Source organism: Diceros bicornis, chromosome 7 (assembly GCF_020826845.1).
Source record: "Diceros bicornis minor isolate mBicDic1 chromosome 7, mDicBic1.mat.cur, whole genome shotgun sequence".
NCBI lineage: Eukaryota > Metazoa > Chordata > Mammalia > Perissodactyla > Rhinocerotidae > Diceros > Diceros bicornis.
In genome coordinates, this window is record NC_080746.1 from 61,533,747 (window position 1) to 61,558,894 (window position 25,148).

The 25,148-nt window shown below is 35.9% G+C and overlaps 1 protein-coding gene and 1 pseudogene across 1 annotated transcript; both read right to left on the reverse strand.

Moving 5' to 3' along the window:
- Positions 1 to 727: 727 nt before the first annotated feature.
- On the reverse strand, positions 728 to 23,645 carry LOC131409062 (olfactory receptor 52A1-like). The gene is made up of 2 exons (XM_058546263.1): positions 23,575 to 23,645; positions 728 to 1,694 (listed from the first exon to the last, which is right to left on the reverse strand). Exons 1-2 carry the CDS (start codon positions 23,643 to 23,645, stop codon positions 728 to 730), a joined length of 1,038 nt encoding a protein of 345 aa, XP_058402246.1.
- A 123-nt stretch (positions 23,646 to 23,768) lies between these two features.
- Positions 23,769 to 24,730, reverse strand: LOC131409063 (olfactory receptor 52A1-like; annotated as a pseudogene).
- Positions 24,731 to 25,148: the final 418 nt, after the last annotated feature.

Sequence of the window (25,148 nt, forward strand, 5' to 3'; positions counted from 1 at the left end):
CTATACCACTATTCTTTAGCATAATATTTGTAATATTGTAGGTTTTTGATAACACTTGATGAATTAATAAAGAAGTAAATGGTGGAGGTAGCAGAAAAAGTATTGATGTGTAAAATGGAACGCTTGATTTTTCATGATTCTTGTGTCTGTAACTCCCTGAATGACCCTGGAAAGGTACTGAAATTGTTAGACTTTATTGTCTCATTAGATACGTAAAGGCTTTTGTTTGTTTGTTTTTCTGTTTTTTGGATAGAACATGTTTAAGATGCACTTCACTTGATTTTTTTTTTAAGATGACTTGGGGATGAAGAAAAACAGTCAATAACCTGTTTTCAAGAGTACCTGGAACACCTAGAACAATAAGTCTTAGGTACATTTAAATTCAGTGAGAGATGCATATTAATTCATGAATCGTTCTGGAGAGGAATTCTTAAAGGAGGAAGCACAACTGGGGACTGAAAAATAAACAACAAAAGGAAACAACATATGTTCACTATTTTGCTCTTAGTACCTTTCTCATTCTCATTACACAGGTAGGATCCACAACCGCATTGACTGACAGTTGTCATGGGCTATGGTGATCTGAAAATAACCTAACGTGCAGGCAAATTTCGCAAACAATTAAATAGAAAACTCAAGCATATAAAATAATGTGGAATTTTTGTTATTTTATTTAGTTTTGAGAGACTGTTGCTATCACATAAATAGGAAGGCATGAAGGTATTAATCAAGGTGGATTTTCTGAAGAGAACATTTTGACCATATGAACACGGATCTGCTTGGTCTTTGCACCACAGATAATTGGATTGAGAAATGGAGGGACCAGCAAGTATAAGCTGGAAAAGAGGATATGGATATAAGGAGGGATTTGAGAACCAAACCTGTGTGTGAAGAAGGAGAAGAAGGAAAGTAGATACAACTGGAGGAAGACACAGATGTGAGCAATGCAAGTATTGAAAGCTTTCAACCTAGCTTCCTTCTGGGGCAAATGAAAAACTGTGATAAATATCTGTACATAGGACAAGGTGATGAATATGACATCGAACCCTGCAACAGTGAAGGCCACAAACAAACCATAGATTTTGTTGACCTGGACATTTTCTGCGGCCAATTTCACAATGGCCATGTGCTCACAGTAGGAGTGGGAGATGACTGTTGTGTGATAAAATTGAAAACGGCACTTTATCAATAGTAGGTTTGGAGCTACTAGAATGATAGCCCTGAGTGTCACTACAGCCCCTATTTGGGCGACTAACTGGTGGGTGAAGATGGAAGCATGTCTTAGTGGATAACAGATGGCCACATAACGGTCCAGAGCCATGGCCAGCAGAATGCCTGACTCCATGCACTGAAATGTGTGGATGAAGCACATTTGAATCAAGCAAGAATCAAAATAAATCTCTGCAATATGAAACCAGAAGATTCCAAGCATCTTGGGCACAATGCTGCTACTAAGTACAATATCCGTTATTCCCAGCAGGCCTAGGAAAATGTACATGGGTTCATGGAGGCTGCACTCTGACATAATGATCAACAGAACCAAGGAATTTCCAATCATAGCAATGAGATACATGACACAGAATGGGATCCCAACCCAGCACTGCACAGACTCTAGGCCTGGGATCCCTATTAGTGTCAACACAGAAGGCATGAAGACTGTGAGGTTGGACATGGATATAGAGTCTTTGGACCTCCTGATGCAAATGAAAAAGTTACAAAATTGGGGCTATTGCTCCTCTTCTACTTCCTGTTTTTCTCCAAAGTAGTTATATTCAGTCTATCTGATTTTGGTAGAACTCTAAGATTATATTATCCATCTCATTCGTGTTTTGAAGGGAAAAGAGATCCATAGAAACATATCAGTGTTTTCAGGAAAGGCATCCCCAAGCACTGTACCACAATAAAATGCTATGTGCACGGCAGGCCAACTGCATTAGAACCAACAAAATCACCTGAGTAAGAGAATTAACTGCTGACCTGTCTGTTATTTCCTTTCTAGAGCTGTGGACGAAAATTTAGACTTGTTTATTTTGTTTGGAAATTGTATTTTAATCAAAGTTTGATAAATCTCTTCAAATCCCACCTTCCGGCTACTCCTCCGGTATGCCATTATTTCCAATAGTCTCTAAGTCAGGAGGTGTCAGTTTGGACCAGGAAATTCTTAGGTCTGACCAGTTTATTAGTAAAAGTCTCCCTGTGAGAGAGAATAGAAATAAAAACAATTGACACTAAAGATCATAATATATATATATATAACCTATATAACATAATATATATACATGATTACTATATGTATCTAAATATCTGTGTAAGATGTTGCTCTTTCAAAAGAATGTGAAGGAAGAACTTTCAGAAAAGATCATTCAAATCCAAGTACTTTTGATGATCTGGGTCAAAGTTCCTTGCTAATTTTATTTTTCTAGTGAAACTGTATTTTAATTTGCCTGTGTTTCTAACAGCTGAAATTCTTAAAATTAGTTGTGTGCATAAAATAGCTGAATTTCTGTAATACACGAGACAGAAAACGTAGAGAACGGGGATTTCTGTGAGGCAAGGAAATCTTCAGCATCAATGCCTAGCATCAAGAGGACACATTCGTGATGACTATAGGACGTAAGAAAATGGATAAAAGAGTGACTTAGTCAGAATAGAGGTTAGTTTCTTGGGTTTAAACTGTTCAGAGCTACCATTAGATGAGATTTGGCCCATTTAGGCTTATTAATCCTTAATGAACTATAGATCATCTGGAACGTTTGAATCCTTTTGTGAACTTAGGCATAAGAAATTAATAGAAAATAAAATGTGAAACGACAGGTTGCTTAAAAAGTGTCAGGTATAGAATAGAAACAGAAGATAGAGGATAGACCTTGGGATATCACAAATGATTCTGGAGAGGGCTATCTGGCAACTGAAGAAAATTAAATCACCTCTCACATCACTGAGAACTGAATTTTCTGAAAACCTGGGCTCTTATGCCATATCTGAATGCTCTTCTCTGATCAAAATTATTATTTACAATAATTAAAATATTAAAGCAAAAAATTCTCAAGCTGTACATTAGAGAAATGGTTGTTTTTCAGTAAAATAGGGTTAGGTTATTTTATTCTTTCATAGACGCTCTGAGAAAGTTGCTTTATGTCTTTAAGGTCATTGTCAGCTAAACATATACTGAATGTCACCAAGTATGCCTGTAATGCAGGAAGCAGCTGTGATTTATGCTGCTAAACCTCAAGTGAAAGAACCAACTCAGCAGGGGTCATTTCATGACAGGAATGCTCTATAAACTGACACATGTAGGAGAGACCAGTCAGTCAACAAAGTTCTTTGATTTCTACAGGTTTGCTCCCCATGCTTAATTCTGTGACTCCCCAACCCATAGATCAGCGACTCTTTCTAATAGGGGTAAAGTTTTACTTCGTCAAAGATAATCAGAGTTAGAATAGAAATCCTTGAAGAACAATCACAGTGTCTGACTTATACAAGAGTAAGGAGCTGACATGTGAGCATTATCCCACAGGTATAGATTGTGGGATGGAGCTGGAAGTACATCAGTGAGCACAGCGCTGGTGGGATGGAGTAATTATTGTTGCAAAAGCTGGTGATAAAACATTATGGGGTAAACTTGGGAATAATTAGACTTACTCACCAATTGTTGTTGGGAGCCAGCTCTGCTCTTACAGGATACCTGAAGAGGATTATCAGTTCTTCATATCACTAATACTCATCACTCATCACTTATCAACTCTTTTCTCCTCCTGAGGTTCCAGTCTCATTTCTTTGCACTTTTTGTTCTGCAATGCTCTCCTCTATCTGCACCCTGTGTAACAGCACCCAGTCAATGCATGAACCCTAAGCCATTTGGTGCTGGGGCCATCTGCCAATATATGGACCCTCTGGGATAGCCTTTTGTTGTCTGTCTCTGCAATATAGACACTTTCTTCTGTAAGTCTGTCTGAGATTATGTTTGTGCCTTCATCCTCCAACAAAACTCACAGAAATGGGGCACAGGTCAATTTATTGAGCTCAAATTGGAGAAGAAATCTGCTAGCCACCAGTTTTAATGTTCCCTGGTGAATATGTGGAGAAGGAGGAGTTATCGACATGGAAGGAGTGATTTCCTCACCAGTAGCCAAACACACCAGGCATTCAGGATATTTTAATTAAGCCCTCATAGGTTCATCCACGCCTAACATGTCTGAAATCTTTTTCACAATTTACCGAAATCTCCTTTCTCTCCTCCTTTCCATTCCTCTACAGGCCAAATGCAGAGAAATTAATATATGCATGTTTTCTTTTATAAGCTGAGTTCCTTGTCTGCTGTCCCCATTTGCAAAAAAATCTAGTCCTCTTGAAGGTAGACATGTTCCTCTGTCAATGAATTCTATTTAAATAAATATCTTTGTGTCCTTACCCTTCACTAAGACACTTCTGGACAGAAAACTCTGTATTCAAAGTTACTCTTTTATCACACAGTTACATCTCATTTTCCTGTAGCCTCATTCTTTAGCTTTTTATTTCATTGAAGCTACTTTTGTAAATTCAATAATATTCTCAGAATGATCAATTAGAATGGACATTTCTGAATCTTACCATATTGGGCTTTGAGCAAGTTGTTGCACATTTAATAATATTTCTCCCTCCCTCCCTTTATACTTCTCTTCCTTTTCTTTTCTTCTCTTCCTCTTTTCCTTCTAAAAGCAGTTGTCATAAGCCTCATATGTGTGAAGAAATTTTGCCACTTGCTCTTGATGGAAAGACAGAAATTGATATGATATATGTATGCCTACAAATATTTAGAAATTTGGGGACACGAGTTAGTATATATTTTATCATGAGAACAAATGATAACTTCTAAGAATGACTTATGAATTTGGTACCCTTTTCTTTGACATTTTTCACCTGATTTCCAGATTTCTCGTATGTAGCTACCCTTAAGAGGTACTGGATGTAATGTTGAGACATTGGCAATTTCAGGAAAAATATTTTCAGTGAGATGGAGAAAGGCATTCACAATGAATTTTAGGAGAATATGAGATAAGGATGAAAAGACGAGACTCTAAATACTCTTCCCAGAATTTCTTCTGTGAAGGAGAGAGAAACAATAGTACTGATTCATATGGAATGGAATTGATTCAGAGGTTGGATTGGCATCTAAGCTAATCTTCAGTTTATTCTTGAGTCACCAGCAAACAACTTAGACTAGTTTACCATTTTGGTTCCCTCCCCTTCTTCTCTTCCACTGACTGTATTTAAATTTTGGTGCCCCCCAAAGTTCTATCCTGGGTCCTTTTCACCCTCAAACTATGTGGATTTGTGTGTAATTCTATCTACTGAACTCTCTCTGGTCACTTCATTTAGCTCCAGGATGGGTAACCAATTTTTTTCCACTTCGTTGTAACATTTGATAATATCTTCATACCTAGATCAATACCTACATATTTCCTTTATTTATTTTAGTTTTTCCTTTCTTTCTTTTTTTAATTAGGCTACTAAATATTGTTCAAGTAGAAGGCAATCAATCACTTGTAATTTCTTTACCAAAAATATAGATATGTATTAATTATGAAGCATACATCAGTCTGGCAATCTAGGTCTTAGTAGAGTAAAATCAATTAGACTTATTTTCTGTCCCTCTCTTATTTTAACAAAGTTCCAATCATAAAGCGACTCATGTTACGAGAATCACATGTCAGTGACTGCTACATCTACTGACAAATCGTAGGGAATATAGTCAAGAAAGTAATGCCCACATATAAAATCTACTGATTCTCAAAAACAATATCAAGGTAACTCGATGGAGAAAGAAAAGTCCTTTCTCCAAGCAATGCTGACACAACTGGATATCTATTTTTAAAAAATCAACCTTTCCCCCACCAAAAAAAAAAAAAAATAACTTGAAATGGATTAGAAACCTAAATGTAAGATCTAAAAGTATAAAATAGCTAGAAAAAAAATCACATTTTTTGTGAGCTTGTATTAGGCAAAGATTTCTTAGAAAGTTCCAAAAAGCATAAACCAAGCAAAACAAATTGACAAATTAAACTTCACAAAATAAAAAATACATAAAGAGCCAGAAATAATTAGGTGATTTAGAAATAGTTCTAAAACAATGTGTGAAAGATCAGAGGTTACTTAATATACATACAAAAAAAGATACAAATGGAGCATAAGCACATGAAAAGAGTCTCAGCATCTTTAGTCATTAGAGAATGCAAATTAAAATCATAATCAGATGTAACCACACACCAACTACAATAGATGAAATTTACAGACTGAGATTGTCAATTATTAGTGATAATGAGGAACATCTAGAACTCTCATGCACTGCTGATAGGAATGTAAAATTGTATGGCCACTTTAGAGAGCAGTTTGAAATTTGGTTTAAAAGTTAACCTTACACATAGCACACGACCCAGCAATCTCACTCTGAGTATTTATCCAAGAGAAATAAAAATGTGAGCCTATGCAAGATTTTTACCCCAATAATCATAAAAGTATTTTCATAATTGCCTAAAATTTTAGATAAGCGATTTCTTTTGAAAATAGCGTAACACTAGACTTCTATTCCTAAAAGATATAAATTGGCGGGAGCTGCACAATTTCTGTCTTCATCATATAGGGAAAACTCTCTTTGGTTTGCTTCAGCCTTCATTAGTTTCTGTTGGTTAATATCTAGTTTGTTTTGTTTTTGTAATATTTCTGGCCCTATAAGTATTTTAGATTTATTTTTTCTCCTGGCTTTTCAGATTTGGATGAAAAACATAATTTTGGCCTCATGTTGTCCCTGTACCACTGATAGCATCTCATGTTGCAATCAATTCTGACGAATTTCTGAAGCAGTGTTTCCTCTTTTCCTGTCAGAAATTGATAGAGTATGTGCACCCATGAATAGACTAATCAATAAATAAGAGACTGACACTATTTAATTGTCATGCTTCTGATAAAGGCTCAAGCCATATTGTAGAAAAGAAAAACTCTATTGTAACTTTGTTTGACCTCTGACAAACTAACAGAACTGGATATGCACCCTCCCAGGAGATCTAACTGCTTTGCAGATTTTACGACCCCTGCTTGTGCATGTACATCCCAGCTGCGATAAGATGATAATTTTGTTTTTCTGAGTTCCTCACGAATGTGATAACTCCTGAACAGAGAGTCTATGCTGATAGCCATCATCAGTGAAAACTGAAAGAACTGGTGCAGTACTTCCAGTCTGTAACACCAGAAGATCCACATTCCCAACCGCCTCCCCAATAACCCAATGGCCTATATAACTGCTGTAAGATTTCATGCCCCCTTAAGATGGTTCTTTTGGACATGAGTTGGTCATCTTCCCTCTTGCTAGCAAGCTGTGGTAAAAAAGTCCTTTTTCTTCTACCACCTTGCCTCTTGACTATTGGCATGTCTTGCGGCGAGCAGAAGGCCCCATGTTGGGTAGTAACACTTCCAGTTTCATAGGAAGAATAGTACTGATTGAATCAGAGAAAAAACAGAGATAACAGGAATGATAGCTTGAAATGTCATATCTATTCAGAGATTTTTATCTGATCAGGCTGTACTCTGATGATAACAGCTGGCTGACTCTAAACCTGTGTGATAAACCTTGGTGCTGTTTATCAGTATTTTCTTGGTTCCCTGCTCTTCTGTTCTCTTCTTTACATCTATAAATTTGTGGCTTTTTAACATTATTTGCATGAGTAGATGTAAGCAGAATTGATGTGTCACTCGTAGGTGGAAACATTCAAATTCTAGTATTTATTCTCCATGTTTTTTCTTTCACTTGCAGTATCTAATCTGAGAGCTTCATATTGAAATGGTGAGATGCTCTGTCAACTTCTCCCTGTGATACGTTTATGGAGCATAACTCCAACCTCCACCCTCTACCCACATTGTAAATGTAGCGAAAGAGAAATTTTATGTTTTAATCCATTGAGATTTGAGGGCTATTTGTTACTGCAGTGTAAACTAGCCTAAACTGCTGTATACAACAACAACAAGGAGATGAGGCAGATTCTTGGTGAGATCCTAAGAGGAGATTCAGTCCATCACATCTAGAAACTAAAGTTAGAATGAATAATACGTCATATAATGCAATAAATAATATTTAGTTGCTGTTTTTAGTATTTCTTTCTCAAAACCATGAGAAACCAATTTTGACCCACAGGATCTTAGATGATATTTCTGATGCTATGGCAGTCAAGTAGAAGATAATCTCTTTGTAGCTAGACTGGTGTCAAGTGGACACGCATTTTACAAAGATTCTCAGAAGAAACAATTAGATATCATCATTACCTGACTAGAATTAGAGGAATCAGAGGTAAAAAAATTGTGTCATTATGATTCCCAAAGAAGAAAATTGTTTATATAATTGCCTGAGATTCTTCAGATTTCAATTTTGAAATTGGATTTGAATTTTTAAGTTATGGGACCACTTATAATATGGTTGATTAAAAAATGAGTTTTTACATTGGATTGTCTAGTTTTGAATCCAGATTCTGTCACTAACTTGGTGATTCGGGGCGTGATACTTGATTTCTCACTGTTTCCATTTCCATATCAGCACCACGTAGAAAATACTGATAGTGGCTTCATATATTTGGTCTATGCATGAAATGATCATAATCTGTTTAAATCACTTAGTATAGTACACTGTATAGAGCTCTTGTCACATAAGTTTATAACTTTAATCATTGAGGTTTTGAACTCAGAATATCAAGCTATTAATATGAGGTGTTGAGAAACTATTTCTGGGAATATTAAAATATTATGTGATTAAGTTATGTGAGCTTGGAACACCTCTTCTTCCATACGTCCTTTTAATTTAGAAAATATGTAAATAATCCTATTGTGAGGAGGAATACTTATTATACAAATTTGGGTCAAAATTTTTGTAAGTATTTATCCTCTCATTCCTTCATTCCATATATATTTATTGTGAAAATATGTCATGTCCTATGTAGGTCGTGAGCACACAGATAAAAGAGACATGTGATCCACGTGGAGGAAGCAGTTACCTAAAGAAAAAGTGGGTGGTAGTGTCATACGTGCTATGAAAGCTTTTAGGAGGGGTATAGAAAAAATGAGGGTAATGGCCAATGTTCCTTAATTAAAGGACACACCTAAGTAAATTCTAACAGCAGAATAGCAGTTAGACAAGCAAAACAGTACACATGATTGTGTACATAATAGAAAGAACAGTATACACATGCATCGAGCAGCTTATTTTCTGTAGAAAATGCAAGAAATGTAAAGCACTCTGAAAACAACACATAATATATGGTGGTGAGAGACTGTGTTTTAAATTTAAAATGCTAACTTCAGTAACTTTCTGAAGTAGAACATATAAAAGAAATGCTAATAAATGAAGGGTGGAAAATATATTTTATTCATCATAAATTCTTATGAAAGATAGACAATGGGAATAAGTAATAACTAATAGAGAAGAATGATCATATTTGGGAACTATTGGACACAATCACTATGACTTGGTGATTGAGTTGGTGTAGAGTGCTGGCCAATCAGAAGCAGATGGCTATATTTTTGGATTGGTCAAGTGAGTGAATAATTTAACCCTTTCTGAGAAAATTTGCAAGAACAGTACTTTTTAAAATACTTTTTATATGAATATATGTTTAAATGTACAGAACTCTCTAAGAATAGCTCAAGAAACCCCTTTATAACATTGACCCATATTCACAAATTGTGTATACTGGGTTTTGACCATTTTGCTTTATCGTTCAATAAATGATAATTTTCTTTCTGAACTGTTTATGAGTAAGGTGAAGACATGGTGCCCCTTTACTCCTAAATATCTGTATGTGTATTTACCAAGGAAAAGGATATTCTACTGCATAACTATCTTGTTGTAACCAAGATCAGGATACTTAGCATTGAAATAATATTATAACTTTATCTACAGTCCAAAGTTAGACAATACTCAACAAAGGAATTCTTGGCTTCGTTTTTTCTTGCCAGGAATCCAATCCAGGATCATGCAGTGCATTTAATATTCATGTCTCTTCAGAAACTTTTTTTTTTTTGAACTTAAATTATGATTCTTTTTTTTTTTTTTAACTTTACTTATTTATTTTTTTCCCCCAAAGCCCCAGTAGATAGTTGTATGTCATAGCTGCACATCCTTCTAGTTGCTGTATGTGGGACGCAGCCTCAGCATGGCCGGAGAAGCGGCGCGTCGGTGAACGCCCGGTTCCGAACCTGGGCCGCCAGCAGCGGAGCGCGCGCACTTAACCGCTAAGCCACGGGGCCAGCCCAGAAACTTTTAATCTGTAACGGCTCCCTAGTATTTCTTTTTCTTCTCTCTTTCTTTTTTGTTTTGTTTCTGAGCAATTACTAAATAATATTTTAAAAACTTTTATTGAAGTCTAACACATTAAAAAATCACATGTTGTACAGATTAACTAATTTTCATAAGGTAGACATAAATATGTAACCACCTCATTGAGGAACATAGCATTACTTGCACCCTAGTGGCAACCTCCTCTGCCCATATTGCTTTACAGCTGTTGAAATCAAAAACAAAGAGAGACTAACCTTGAAAGTTCCCTGAGCAGACAAAACCAATTTAGTCATACAAATAAAGCTTTATTTAGCTTATTTTTCAAGACCAACTTCACCTGGTCATTTTCTGCTTATGCCCTGGAAATTGTAAGCAAAACTTGAACTTCTTTCCAAGATGATGTGAGATAACCACTGACCAATTCTCTGTCGTTTAAGAAAATTCTAATATCGTAACCAATCACTGTGGAGCATAAATAGTGGTTTCTCACTATATAAAATGCTTTATAACAATATACCTCTAAACCTCATTCCATGTTTTGGATTGAGTGCTCCTGGATTGTAAACTGTGTTTTGCTGTGTGCCCAATAGACTTTTACTAATTATTATTTCAGTGATTCGTTGGTTTTATTTCTGTTATGTCTGTAATTTTGACACAGTCATAATTTCTTCAAGGGAAATGACTATCCTCACTTCTTTTCTTACTGTGGTAAAAAAACACACACACACACACAACATAAATACTACCTTCTTAACAAAATTATGTGTACTGTACAGTATTCTTAACCATATGCACATTGTTGTACAGCAGATCTCTTTTTCGTCTTGCTTAATTGAATCTCTATTCTCACAGAAAAACAACGACATTTTTCTCTCTCCGTCCATCTTCTGGTAACGACCATTCTACTTTCTGTTTCTATGAATTGAACTACTTTAGATACCTCATATAAGTGGAATCATGCTTCTCTACTTGGCTGATTTCATCTCCAATAATGTCCTAAAGATTCATATATATATTGTAGCGTGTGACAGGATTTCCTTCTTTTTAAAGGCTCAATGATATACCATTGTATACATATACCACATTTTCTTTATTCATTAATCTCTTCATGGTTATTTATGTTGTTTCCACTTATTGGCTATTGTGAATAATGTTGCAGTGAACATGGGAATGCAATATATCTTTGAGATCCTGTTTTCAATTCTTTTGGATAAATACCCAGAAGTACTATTGTGGAATAATATGATATTTCTATTTTTAATTTTTTGAGGAAACTCCATGCTGCTTTCCATGGGAACTGTAGCAGAAAACATTTCTTTCAACAGTCCACAAGGGTTCTGATTTCTCCATATTCCTGGCCACACTTTTACTTCTTCCTTGTATTTGTTTGCTTTTTTTTTTTTATTTTATAATGACCATCTTAACAGATGTGAGGTAGTTCATTGTGAGTTTAATTTGCATTTCTCTGATGATTAGGGATATTTAGCATCTTTTCATATATCTGTTGGTCATTGGTATGCCTTCTTTACAGAAATTCAAGTCCTTGGTCCAGTTTTTATCTGTGTTTTTTGCTATTAACTTGTAGTAGTTCCTTATATATTTTTTATACTAACCATTTCTCAAATATTTGGTTTGCATGTATTTACTCCCATTCTGTGGATTGTCTTTTCACTCCATTGACTTTTTCCTTTGCTGTGCGAAAACTTTTTAGTTTGATGTAGTCTCAGTAGTCTATTTCTCCTTTTGTTGCTTGTGCTTTTGATGTCATATCAACGAAATCACTGCCAAGACTATTGTTATGAAGATTTCCTCTATAATTTCTCTTAGGAGTTTTGTAGTTCCAGGTTTTACATTTAAAGTTTAACCTATTTTGAGTGGAATTTTTTGTATAGTGTAAAATAGGTGTCCAATTTCATTATTTTGCCTGTGGCTATTCAGTTTTCATAGCACAATATGTTGAAGAGACTGTCTTTTCCCAATTGAGTAGCCTTAGTACCATTGTTAAAGACCATTTGACATTATACACATGGGTTTACTTTTGGGCTCTCTATTCTGTTCCATTGGTCTATATGTCTGTCTTTATGTCAGTGCCATATAGTTTCAATCACTGTAGCTTTGTAATGTGTTTTGAAGTCACAAAGTGTGATGCCCCCAGCTTGTTCTTCATTGTCAAAATGTCTTAGCTATTCAGGGTCATTTGTGGTTCCATAAGAATTTTAGGATAGTTTATTCAATTTTGCAAAAAATTCACTTGACATTTTGATAGAGATTGCATTGAATCTGTAGATTACTTTGAAATGTATGGACATTTTAAGAATATGAATTATTCCAGTCCATGAACATGAGATTTTTTCTTCTTTATTTGTGTATGATTTAATTTCTTTCAGAAATGTTTTGTAGTTTTAGCGTACAGGTCTTTTGAGTCCATTGTTAAGTTTGTTCCTAAGACTTGTATTCTTTTTGATGCTATTGTAAATGGGATTTTTTAAAATTTCTTCTTCATATAATTTGTTTTTAGCATATAGAAACACAACTGCGTTTGGTAGGATGAGTTTATATCTTGTGACATTGCAGAATTTGTTTATTAGTTCTAACAGTTTGTTTTGTGGAATCTTCAGGATTTTCTACATATAAGATCATGTCATCTGTGCACAGAGATAATTTTACTTTTTTCTTTTTCATTTGGATGCTTCTTATTTATATTTCTTGCCAAATTGCTCTACTTAGGTCTAACAGCATTATGTTGCATGTAAATGAGAAAAGGGGGAGTTTTTGTCTTGTTCTTGATCTTAGTGAAAAAAAGCTTTTCATTTTATTACCGTTGAGTATGATGTTAGCTGTGGGCTTCACGTCTAAGGCTTTATTATAGTGACGTTCATTCCTTCTATAACTAATTTGTTGCGAGTTTTTATCATGAAATGATGTTGAACTTTGTCAAATGCTTTCTCTGCTTCTGTTGAGATGATCATATGATTTTTTCCTTTCGTTCTGTTAATATAGTGTATCACATTTATTGATTTGTGTACGTTGACTCCTCCTTGCAACCCACAGATGAATCACTCTTGATCATGGTGCATGATCTTTTTAACTTGCTCTTGAATTCAATTTACTTATATAATGTTGAGGATTTTTGTATCTATATTCACTATGGATATTGGCCTGTAATTTTCTTTTCTTGTAGTGCCTTGGTTTCGGGGTAATGCTGGCCTCATAAATTAATTTGGAAGAGGTCCCTCTTAAACTGTTTGGAAGAATTTGAGAAGAATTGGAGTCAATTCTTTAAATGCTTGGTAGAATTCACAATTGAATCCATCTGGTCCTGTGTTTTTCTTTGTTGGGTGGATTTGATGACTAATTCAATCTCCCTATAGTTAATAGACCTTTTCAGATATTCTATTACTTCATGATTCTGTCTTGGTAGGTTGTGTGTATCTAGGAATTTATCCCTTTCTTGTAGGTTATCATATGTGTTGGCATATAATTATTTATCATAGTCTTTTACAATTCTTTGTTTCTGTGGTATGAGTTGTAATGCTTTCTCTTTGATTTGTGATTTTATTTGTTTGAATCTTCTCTCTATTTTTTTCCATTTAGCTAAAGGTTTGTCAACTTTGTGAATCTTTTCAGAAATCAATATTACTTCTGTTGAATTTTTCTATTGTTTATCTATTCTGTATGTTGTTTATGTCTGCTCTACTCTTATTTCATCTTCTGCTAGTTTGGGGTTAGTTTGTCATCCTTTTTCTAATTCCTTGGTGCCAAGTTAGATTATTTTTTGAGATTTTTTTCTTTTTTAATGCAAATATTTATTACTGTAAACTTCTGTCTTACTACTGCTTTTGCTGCATCCCATAGGGTTTAGTATGTTGTCTTTTCATTTCAGTGGTCTCAAGAGATTTTCCAATTACCCTTTTAATTTTTTCTTTGAACCATGACTCGTTAGTTCTTCAAGAGCGTGTTGTTGAATTTCCACATATTTGTGACTATTCTAGTTTTTCTTCTACTATTGATTTCTTCTGCTATTTATTTATTTCATTGTATTGTAACCAGAAAAGATACTTTGTATTTTTCAATCTTCTTGAATTCAATCTTCAAAATGGTTGATAGAATTCATCAAGCAACAAGAAATATTTGTAAATGAAAGTGGAAAATATAAAATAGAAGTGCCTGGCCATACCTATATTATTTGTAGAATTGTCTGAATTAAGGTGAGAGTCCTTACCATGCAGAGAAGAGAAGGATCATGAAAAAGCTCATATGGCCATAGTCTGACCTGCCAGGTGTCAGAGTAGACTCAGGTACATTCATGCAATGGAATATCATACAGATATGCAAAGAAATGAAGTTCTGATTGTACATCTGCAATGAAGTTCCTCTGCAACATGGATGAATATTGAAAATTTTATGCTATGTGAAAGAAGTCAGACATAAAAGTCCAAGTATTGTAAGATCCACTTTCATGAAACCACTAAAATAGTCAAATGGATAGAGACAGAAAGCAGATTAATGGTTATCATAAACAGGGCAAAGAACAGAATCTGGAGTGACTGCTCATGTCCATGGGATATCTTTATCGAGGTGCTGTAAGTGTTCTGGAATTAGGTAGTAGTGATGGTTACACAATTTTTGAATATACTAAAAAACAGGGACTTGTATACTTTAAAGGGTGAAATTTATGTTATGTAAATTATATCTCGATTGAAAAAAAATAGACTTTTTTTGAGTTCAGTGATTTTCTCTTATGTTTGATCAAGTGAGATGTTAAACTCCTGTAGTGAATTTTTTCAACTCAGTTACTATACTCTTTAGCTCCAAAATTTCTGTTTGATATATTTTTTTGTGTGTGTGAGGAAGATTAGTCCTGCACTAACATCTGTTGCCAATCCTCCTCTTTTTGCTGAGGAAGACTGGCCCTGGGCTAACATCCATGCCCATTTTCCTCCACTTTATATAGGAGGCCGCCACAGCATGGCTTGACAAGCGGTGTGTCGGTGCGAGCCCAGGATCCAAAACCCTGGCCGCCGCAGCAGAGGACACCCACTTAACCACTATGCCACTCGGAGGCCCCTTGTTTGATATTGTTTTATATTTTCTATCTCTGCTAGTGTTCTCGTGTTGCTTGTGTGTTGTTAGGTCATCAAGCATTTTTATGACGGTTATTTTCAACTCTTTGTAAGCTAATTCATAAAACCCTGACTCTTTAGGATTGATTTTTGGAGATTTGTTTTCTTCCTTTGATCGAGACAGGCTTTTCTGTTTCTCTATGTGACTTGTGACTTTGTGCTGGGATCTATGCCCTTGAAAAACACAGCCATCTCTTCCAATCTTTATGGACTGGCTTTGTACTGGGAATAATCTTCACCAATCAGCCTGGTTAAGGATTCTGGGGGCCTCTCAAATGTTTCTGTGGATATGTCTTCTCTGTATTTCTAGATGTAAATACTCAGAGGGATTAGAGTGTTTCTTTTGTCAGGAATTTATAATCTCCTTTCCATCTGGCAAATGTGTGGTACTGCAGGTTCTCTGGAGCAGCAGAAAGCTACTGAGCTCTTTTTTTCTCTGCAGTCCCCAGGCATCTTGACTATACCAGCTTCCATCAGGGCTCCAAAAGAAGTGAGACAGAAACCAGTGCCTTTGGAAGTCTCCCAAAAATCCATATCCTGGACACTGTCACCAATACTTTGCCTCTATTGGAGAGAAGAAAGGAGTTTGGGTTTTCTCCAGCTCCTTCCAAACTGAATTGGGGTGGGGGAGGACACAGGAGAGAGAGTCCATGCTGGTCCCAACCATTGCTTTTGTTATCAGTGGCTCCCAACCTGGCAACCTTTGCTGTCAGCACTTAGATTCAGGGATTGTTGAGTCAGTGTCAGTGTGAGAGTAAGAAGGGTCTGGGGCTTCCTATTCTGCTTCTTGTTATTATCCCTCCTCTGGTTCTTTCTTTTGTTTTGCCATTCAATTTAGTATGCCTTTATTTTTGTAACAATGCATGCATTTATTGCAATATTCTCAGTATTTTTTGTTTACAATAAAAGTATGTAGATTTTTTAGGTGGCTCTGGCTGCTATAACAAAATACCATCAGTTAGGTGGGGCTTAAACACAGAAATTTATTTTGTAATAGTTCTGAAGTCTAGAAGTCCAAAATGAAGGTGCCAACATGGTCAGTTTCTGGTGACAGCTCTCATTTTGCCTTATAAATATCCACCTTCTTGCTGTGTCCTCACATGGTAGGAAAAGAGAGAGAAAGCTCTCTGGTGTCTCCTTTTATGAGGTCACTAATCCTATCTTGTGGGCCCTACTCTTATGAACTCACCTAAACCTAATTTTCCTTCAAAGGTTCCATCTCCAATTACCATCACAATGGGAGTCAAGGTTTCAACATATAAATTTTGGGGGGACACATTTCAATGTATAGCAAGTGTATACATTACTTTCTCAGAGTTGCCTTTTCATATAAAATAACTAATTAAAAGGCTAGACTGTAACGAAAATTTGAAAAAAAATATATATATTTTTTATTTTATTTATTTATTTATTTTTTTAATGTTTTTAAACATTTTTATTGAGATATAATTCACATGCCATAAAATTCTTCCATTTCAAGTGTACATGTCATTAGTTTTCAGTATATTCAGAGTTGTATAGTCATTGCCACAATCTAAGTTAAGAATATTTTCATCACTACAAATAGAAACCTCATACCCATTATCAGTCACTCTCCATTCTCCCCTCCCCCCAGGCCTAGGCAACCACTAGTGTACTTAACGTCTTTATAGATTCACCTTTTCTGGACATTTCATATAAATGGAATCATACAATATGTGGCCTGTGTCTGGCTTCTTTCACTCAGTGTAATGCTTTCAAGGTTAATCCATGTTGTCACATGAACTATACTTCATTGTTTTTTTTCTATTTCTTTTTTTTTTTAATTTTTTGTTTATTGCAGTAACATTGGTTTATAACATTGTAAAAATTTCAGGTGTACATCATTGTACTTCTATTTCTGCATGGACTACATCATGTTCACCACCAAAATACTAATTACAACCGATCCCCACACACATGAGCCGAATTATCCCTTTCACCCTCCTCCCTCCCCCCTTCCCCTCTGGTAACCACCAATCCACTCTCTGTCCCTATGTGTTTGTTTATTGTCGTTATTATCTACTACTTAATGAAGGAAATCATACGGTATTTGACCTTCTCCCTCTGACTTATTTCACTTTGCATTATACCCTCAATGTCCATCCATGTTGTCACAAATGGCTGGATTTCATCGTTTCTTATGGCTGAGTAGTATTCCATTGTGTATATATACCACAGCTTCTTTATCCATTCGTCCCTTGATGGGTACTTAGGTTGCTTCCAAGTCTTGGCTATTGTGAATAACGCTGCAATGAACACAGGGGTGCATGTACCTTTGCAAATTGGTGTTTTCAAGTTCTTTGGATAAATACCCAGCAGTGGAATAGCTGGATCATATGGTAGTTCTATCCTTGATTTTTTGAGGAATCTCCATACTGTTTTCCATAGTGGCTGCACCAGTTTGCACTCTCACCAGCAGTGTATGAGAGTTCTCTTTTCTCCACATCCTCTCCAACACATATTGTTTCCTGTCTTGTTAATTATAGCCATTCTGACGGGCATGAGGTGATATCTCATTGTAGTTTTGATTTGCATTTCCCTGATAGTTAGTGATTTTGAACATCTTTTCATGTGTCTGTTGGCCATCTGTATATCTTCTTTGGAGAAATGTCTGTTCAGGTCTTTTGCCCATTTTTTAATTGGGTTGGTAGTTTATTTGATGTTGAGATGCATGAGTTCTTTATATATTTTGGAGATTAAGCCCTTATCAGATGTATGGTTTGCAAATATCTTCTCCCAATTGTTAGGTTGTCTTTTCGTTTTGTTGATGGTTTCCTTTGCTGTGCAGAAGCTTTTTAGTATGATGTAGTCCCATTTGTTTATTTTTTCTATTGTTTCTCTTGCCCGGTCAGATGTGGTGTTTGAAAAGATGTTGCTAAGACCGATGTGGAAGAGCGAACTGCCTATGTTTTCTTCTAGAAGTTTCATAGTTTCAGGTCTTACATTCAAGTCTTTAATCCATTTGGAGTTAATTTTTGTGCATGGTGTAAGGTAAGGGTCTACTTTCATTTTTTTTCATGTGGCTATCCAGTTTTCCCAACACCATTTGTTGAAGAGACATTCTTTTCCCCATTGTATGTTTTGGCTCCTTTGTCAAAGATTAGCTGTCCATAGATGTGTGGGTTTATTTCTGGGCTTTCGATTCTATTCCATTGATCTGTGTGTCTGTTTTTGTGCCAGTACCATGCTGTTTTGGTTACTATAGCTTTGTAGTATATTTTGAAATCAGGAAGTGTGATAGCTCCAGCTTTGTTCTTTTTTCTCAGGATTCCTTTAGCTATTCGGGGTCTTTTGTTGTTCCATATAAATTTTAGGATTCTTTGTTCTATTTCTGTGAAAAATGTTGTTGGAACTTTGATAGGGATTGCATTGAATCCCTTTAGGGATTTAGGCTTTAGTAAGTATGGACATCTGAACTATGTTAATTCTTCCAATCCAAGAGCACGGAATATCTTTCCATTTCTTTGTGTCTTCTTCAATTTCTTTCAGAAATGTTTTATAGTTTTCGGTGTACAGATCTTTCACGTCTTTGGTTAAGTTTATTCCTAGGTATTTCATTCTTTTTTTTGCAATTGTAAATGGGATGGTATTCTTAATTTCTCTTTCTGCTACTTCGTTGTTAGTGTACAGAAATGCAACAGATTTTTGTATGTTGATTTTGTATCCTGCAACTTTACCATATTCGTTTATTACTTCTAAAAGTTTTCTGGTGGATTCTTTAGGATTTTCTATAAATAAAATCATGTCATCTGCAAATAGTGACAGTTTCACTTCTTCCTTTCCAATTTGGATCCCTTTTATTTCTTTCTCTTGCTTGATTGCTCTGGCTAGGACTTCCAATACTATGTTAAATAGGAGTGGTGACAGTGGGCATCCTTGTCTGGTTCCTGTTCTTAGAGGGATAGCTTTCAGTTTTTCACCATTGAGGATGATATTAGCTGTGGGTTTGTCATATATGGTCTTTATTATGTTGAGTTACTTTCCTTCTATACCCATTTTATTCAGAGTTTTTATCATAAATGGATGCTGTATCTTGTCACATGCTTTCTCTGCATCTATTGAGATGATCATGTGATTTTTATTCTTCATTTTATTAATGTGGTGTATTACGTTGATTGATTTGCGAATGTTAAACCATCCCTGCATACCTGGAATAAATCCCACTTGATCATGGTGTATAATCTTTTTAACGTATTGTTGTATGCGATTTGCTAGTATTTTGTTGAGGATTTTCGCATCGATGTTCATCAGTGATATTGGCCTGTAATTTTCTTTTTTTTCTTGTCCTTGTCTGGTTTTGGTATCAGGGTAATGTCAGCTTTGTAGAATGAGTTAGGGAGTTTCCCCCTCTCCTCAAATTTTTGGAAGAGTTTGAGAAGGATAGGTATTAAGTCTTCTTTGAATGTTTGGTAGAATTCACCAGGGAAGCCGTCTGGTCCTGGACTTTTATTTTTGGGGAGGTTTTTGATTACTGTTTCGATCTCCTTACTGGTGATTGGTCTATTCAAATTCTCTACTTCTTCTTGATCCAGTTTTGGAAGGTTGTATGATTCTAAGAATTTATCCATTTCTTCCAGATTGTCGAATTGGTTGGCATATAGCTTTTCATAGTATTCTCTTATAATCTTTTGTATTTCTGAGGTGTCTGTTGCAACTTCTCCTCTTTCATTTCTGATTTTACTTATTTGTGCCTTCTCTCTTTTTTTCTTGGTGAGTCTAGCTAAAGGTTTGTCTATTTTATTGATCTTTTCAAGGAACCAGCTCTTGGTTTTATTAATTTTTTCTATTGTTTTTTTGGTCTCTATTTCATTTATTTTTGCTCTGTTTTTTATTATTTCCCTTCTTCTACTGATTTTGGGCTTTGTTTGTTCTTCTTTTTCTAGTTCCTTTAGGCGCATTGTTAGATTGTTTATTTGAGATTTTTCTTGTTTGTTGAGATAGGCCTGTATCGCTATAAACTTCCCTCTTAGAACCGCTTTTGCTGTATCCCATAAATTCTGGCATGTCGTATTTTCATTTTCATTTGTCTCCAGGTATTTTTTGATTTCTTCTTTGGTTTCTTCGTTAACTCAGTCGTTGTTCAGTAGCATTTTGTTTAATCTCCATGTATTTGTGGCTTTTCTGATTTTCTTACTATAGTTGATTGAAAAAAAATATTTTTACTTAAATATTTCAAAAGATAAGTTTGCTTTCAATGTTTATTTAAGTGAAAGTATTTTCTGTTATTCTAGGGCTTTACAAGTGGTTTGAGGTATAAACATTAAGACATAAGACACCTTTCTTAGTACTAAATTTGTTTTTATGTGAAATTTTGTGGTCTGTCTTTGTGATTTTCTCATTTATAGCAACATCGTAAAAAGAGATATACATTTTGAAAAACAATTAGTCTCAGTGATTTCTATGGACAAAGCAATTTAGATAAATGTCACATAGTAATATTGATTTTAATAAAAAAAGGAAAATTATACTAAAAATCATGTGCTGCTTGAAAAAAAAAAAACACACTGGGAAGCCAAGTGTAGGAGTGGAGAACAGAGCCATCCAGCAGATGGGCAGTATGTACAGTAAAAGGTAAAATTACTGATCACAAGTTAGTCTATCAAGTATTTCCTTAAAAGTTGCCTCCTCATCTTTGTTTTATTTTCCTCCTCATCCTCCTAAAAGCTTTAAAATAATTCATGGGATCTAATGTTATTAGGATGTAAAGTAAAAATTAATGATAACTATATAAGAAAAATACAAGCCCTGCATTTGCATTATCATGTCTTATCCTCATAGCCACTCATGAGATACCAATTTAGTGATGATTACACAGAGGCTCAGCAAGTTCTGCAACTTTCATAAATTCATAAATTCATAAATTTGGGTTGGAGAGGGACTATCAGCTTAGGCATTTGAATCCGAATCCCATGTTTTTACCATTATTTTAGAGTTAGTTTATTCAAATATAAATATTTATTATTCATGGGCAATCCTCAGATATTCAGATAGAACTTCGCCTGCATTGGGCTCTTCTCTCGTGTGTAGTGACTACTCTTATTCTTAGATGTTGGTTGATTCCATCTCAAATAGCCTGGTCAAAGAAGCTCACTGTGAGAAACAAGTTACACTGTTGCTCTATCGAGATGCATCAGAGTTGTTCACCTCAGATGTGCATCTGGGAGGATAGACAGCATGGCTATTTGTTTGGCCCTTTACATAAAAGTTTGCATAACCCTGGTTAGAACAATAAGAAATTACCTCTGACACTATTTTAGCTTTAGTCTCCCCAAAAGTATATTATCTAAGAACAAGAACCCCTATTAGTAATCCAATCTAATTGTATCTAATAAATATTGATATTTAAAACAGTCTCAAAAGATGCCCCAAGATATTGTCCAGATTTACAATTAGTCATCCTCAGCAGTCATAGATATGTAATAAAGCACAGTTCATAAAACCAGCCAGAGTACCCATCATCTATTTCACATGCAGTCCAATATTTCTTACACAGTGATTTAATCTCAGAACTCAAAGTATGGACATCTGCACATGTTTGCATCTTTTCCGCAATTCTTTAAATACGTGATCTATGATCTGAGGTTTTTAGAAGCAATTTCCTATCCTTAAGTTCTCAAGTCATTAATCTTAGAGAAAACTCCACATCTCTTCATTAATATAATAGCCTTAACTTATTTAAAAACATAATGTCTATGCTATATGTCTATAGTATCTACTGAGAAGATATGCTGCCTCATGCCCAAGTAGATACATACATACACAGAAACACACACACACACACACACACACACACACACTCAAAAACAACCCATGCCTTTCTTATATAGAAAAATTCCCCAGTGACATAATATAGCTTTCAGAATAACGTTCAACAACTTTGCACAGCGTCCGTGGCCATTCTTGTTATTCGTATTTTCCTTGTCTTTCCGTATTGTACCTCACATTGAAAGAAAAACCAAAAAACTGTGCAGTCACCTAAAACCACATTCTCCAGTTTAAATCTCCTCTATAGCCTACCTGGCATGGTGGGTCCTTACTTACTTGATCACTCATTCACCATTCCTCAAGATTCAGACTTCCTAACGAAAATAGGAAACAAAACAAATATGTCTCTTGACTGCTGCTTTCAGTTAGATTCAGTGCTTCATTCTCTTTGCTAACCTCAAAAGTCCATGCATACCACAATACATCTGTCTCATTTTCCTGACTCTCTTTTTCAGAAATATAAGGCTAAAACTCATGAACTTAACCAGTGTGTCAAATCTACCACTATGCCGCTATTTTCTAGCATAATATTTATAATATTATAGGTTTGTGACAACACATGATGAATGAATAAAGAAGAAAATGGAGGAGCTAGCAGAAAAAGTATTGATGTGTAAAATGGAACACTGAGTTTTCGTGATTTTTGTGCCTGTAACTCCCTGAATGACCCTGGAAATGTAGTGAAATTTTTAGATTTTATTGTTACATTAGATCACTAAAGGAATTTCTAGTTTTGGGGGTTTAGAAAAACCTAAAGGATAAAATATGATTAAGATACTCTTCCTCTGATTTATTTATTTATTTATTTATTGTTTTGTGAGGAAGATCAGCCCTGAGCTAACATCCACGCCAATCCTCCTCTTTTTGCTGAGGAAGACCGGCCCTGAGCTAACATCTATTGCCAATCCTCCTCCTTTTTTTCCCTTTTTTCTCCCCCAAGCCCAAGCCCCCAGTAGATAGTTATATGTCATAGTTGCACATCCTTCTAGTTGCTGTATGTGGGACGCCGCCTCAGCATAGCAGGACAAGCGGTGCGTCAGTGTGCACCGGGGATCCGAACCCAAGCCACCAGCAGCAGAGTGTGTGCACCTAACCACTAAGCCACGGGGACGGCGGAATGATTTATTTTTTTAAGATGCTCGGAACATCAAGAAACACATTCAACACTAGTCTTCATTGATTACCTAGACATCTAGAACAATAAGCCTTGGGTGCATTTACATTTGTTGAGAGACACATAGTAAATTGTGACCTTCTGGAGAAGGATTCTTAGATGAGGAAGCTCAATGATGGACTAAAAAACGAAAGAGAAAAGGAAAGGATGTATGTTCACTATTTTGCTCTTTCTGCCGTTCTCAATCTCATTACCAAGATAGGATCCACAACCCCATTGACTGATAGTTATCATGGGCTATGATAAACTGAAAATCACTGAACATGCTGGAAAATTTCACGAAACAATTAAATAGGAAACTCAAGCATCTCGAATAACGTGAATTTTTAAAATTTCATTTAGTTTTGAGAGACTGTTGCTATTGCATAAAGAGGAAGGCATGGAGATATTAATCAAAGTGGATTTTATGAACAGAATTTTTTACTATACATACACAGATTTGCTTGGTCTTTGCACCATAGACGAGTGGATTGACAAATGGAGGGACCCCCACGCCCCCAGCAAGTAGAAGCTGGAAAAGAGGATATGGATAAAAGGGAGGACATGAGAACCAAACCTGTGTGTGAAGAAGGAGAAGAAGGCAAGGAGGTGGAACTGGAGGAAGATACAGATGTGAGCAATGCAAGTACTGAAGGCTTTCAACCTGACTTCCTTCTGGGGCAAACGAAAAACTGTGACAAATATCTGTACATAGAACAAGGTGATCAAAATAAGGTCGAAACCTGCAACAGTGAAGGCTACAAACAAACCACAGATTTTGTTGACCTGGACGTTTCCTGCAGCCAGTTTCACAATGGCCATGTGCTCACAGTAGGAGTGGGAGATGACTGTTGTGTGATAAAATTGAAAACGACACTTATTTATCAATAGTAGGCTTGGGGCTACTAGAATGATAGCCCTGAGTGTCACTACAGCCCCTATTTGGGCGACTAATTGGTGGGTGAAGATGGAAGCATGTCTTAGTGGGTAACAGATGGCCACATAAAGGTCCAGAGCCATGGCCAGCAGGATGCCTGACTCCATGCCCTGAAATGTGTGGATGAAGCACATTTGAATCAAGCAGGAATCAAAATGAATCTCTGCAATATGAAACCAGAAGATTCCAAGCATCTTGGTCACAATGCTGCTACTAAGTGCAATATCCGTTATTCCTAGCAGGCCTAGGAAAATGTACATGGGCTCATGGATGCTGGGCTCTGACATAATGATGATCAGAAGCAAGGAATTTCCAGTCATAGCAATGAGATACATGACAGAGAATAGGATCCCAATCCAGCACTGCACAGACTCTAGGCCTGGGATCCCGATTAGTGTCAGCACAGAAGGCATGAAGACTGCGATGTTGGACATGGATATAGTGTCTTTGGGCCTCCTGATCCCAATGAAAGAAGTTACATAGTCAGTGCTACTGTTCCTCTTCTAACACATATTTTTCTCCAAAGTCATTATATTGAGTCTATCTGATTTTGGTAGAACTCTAAGACTATATTATCCATCTCATTCTTATTTTGAAAGGAATAGAGGTCTTTAGAGACACTTCACTGTTTTCTGGAAGAGTATTCACAAGCCTTGTACCACAATAGGATGTTCTGTGTATGGCAGGTCTACTGCATTAGAACCAGCAACATCACCTGGGTAAGGGAATTAACTGCTGACCCCTCTGTTATCTCTCTTGTGGATCTATGGTCCAAATTATTAGACTTGTTTATTTTTCTTGGAAATTGCATTTTAATCAGAGTTGGGTGAATCTCTCCATATTCCCCATTCC

Excerpts from the sequence above, each read along its gene's own strand:
- LOC131409062 (XM_058546263.1), bottom strand. The coding sequence starts at position 23,645 with ATGTTCAGTGATTTTCAGTTTATCATAGCCCATGATAACTATCAGTCA. Across the intron at positions 1,695-23,574 it reads GGGTTGTGGATCCTATCTTG|GAGGTCCAAAGACTCTATAT; the intron begins GTAATGAGATTG and ends CATTTGCATCAG.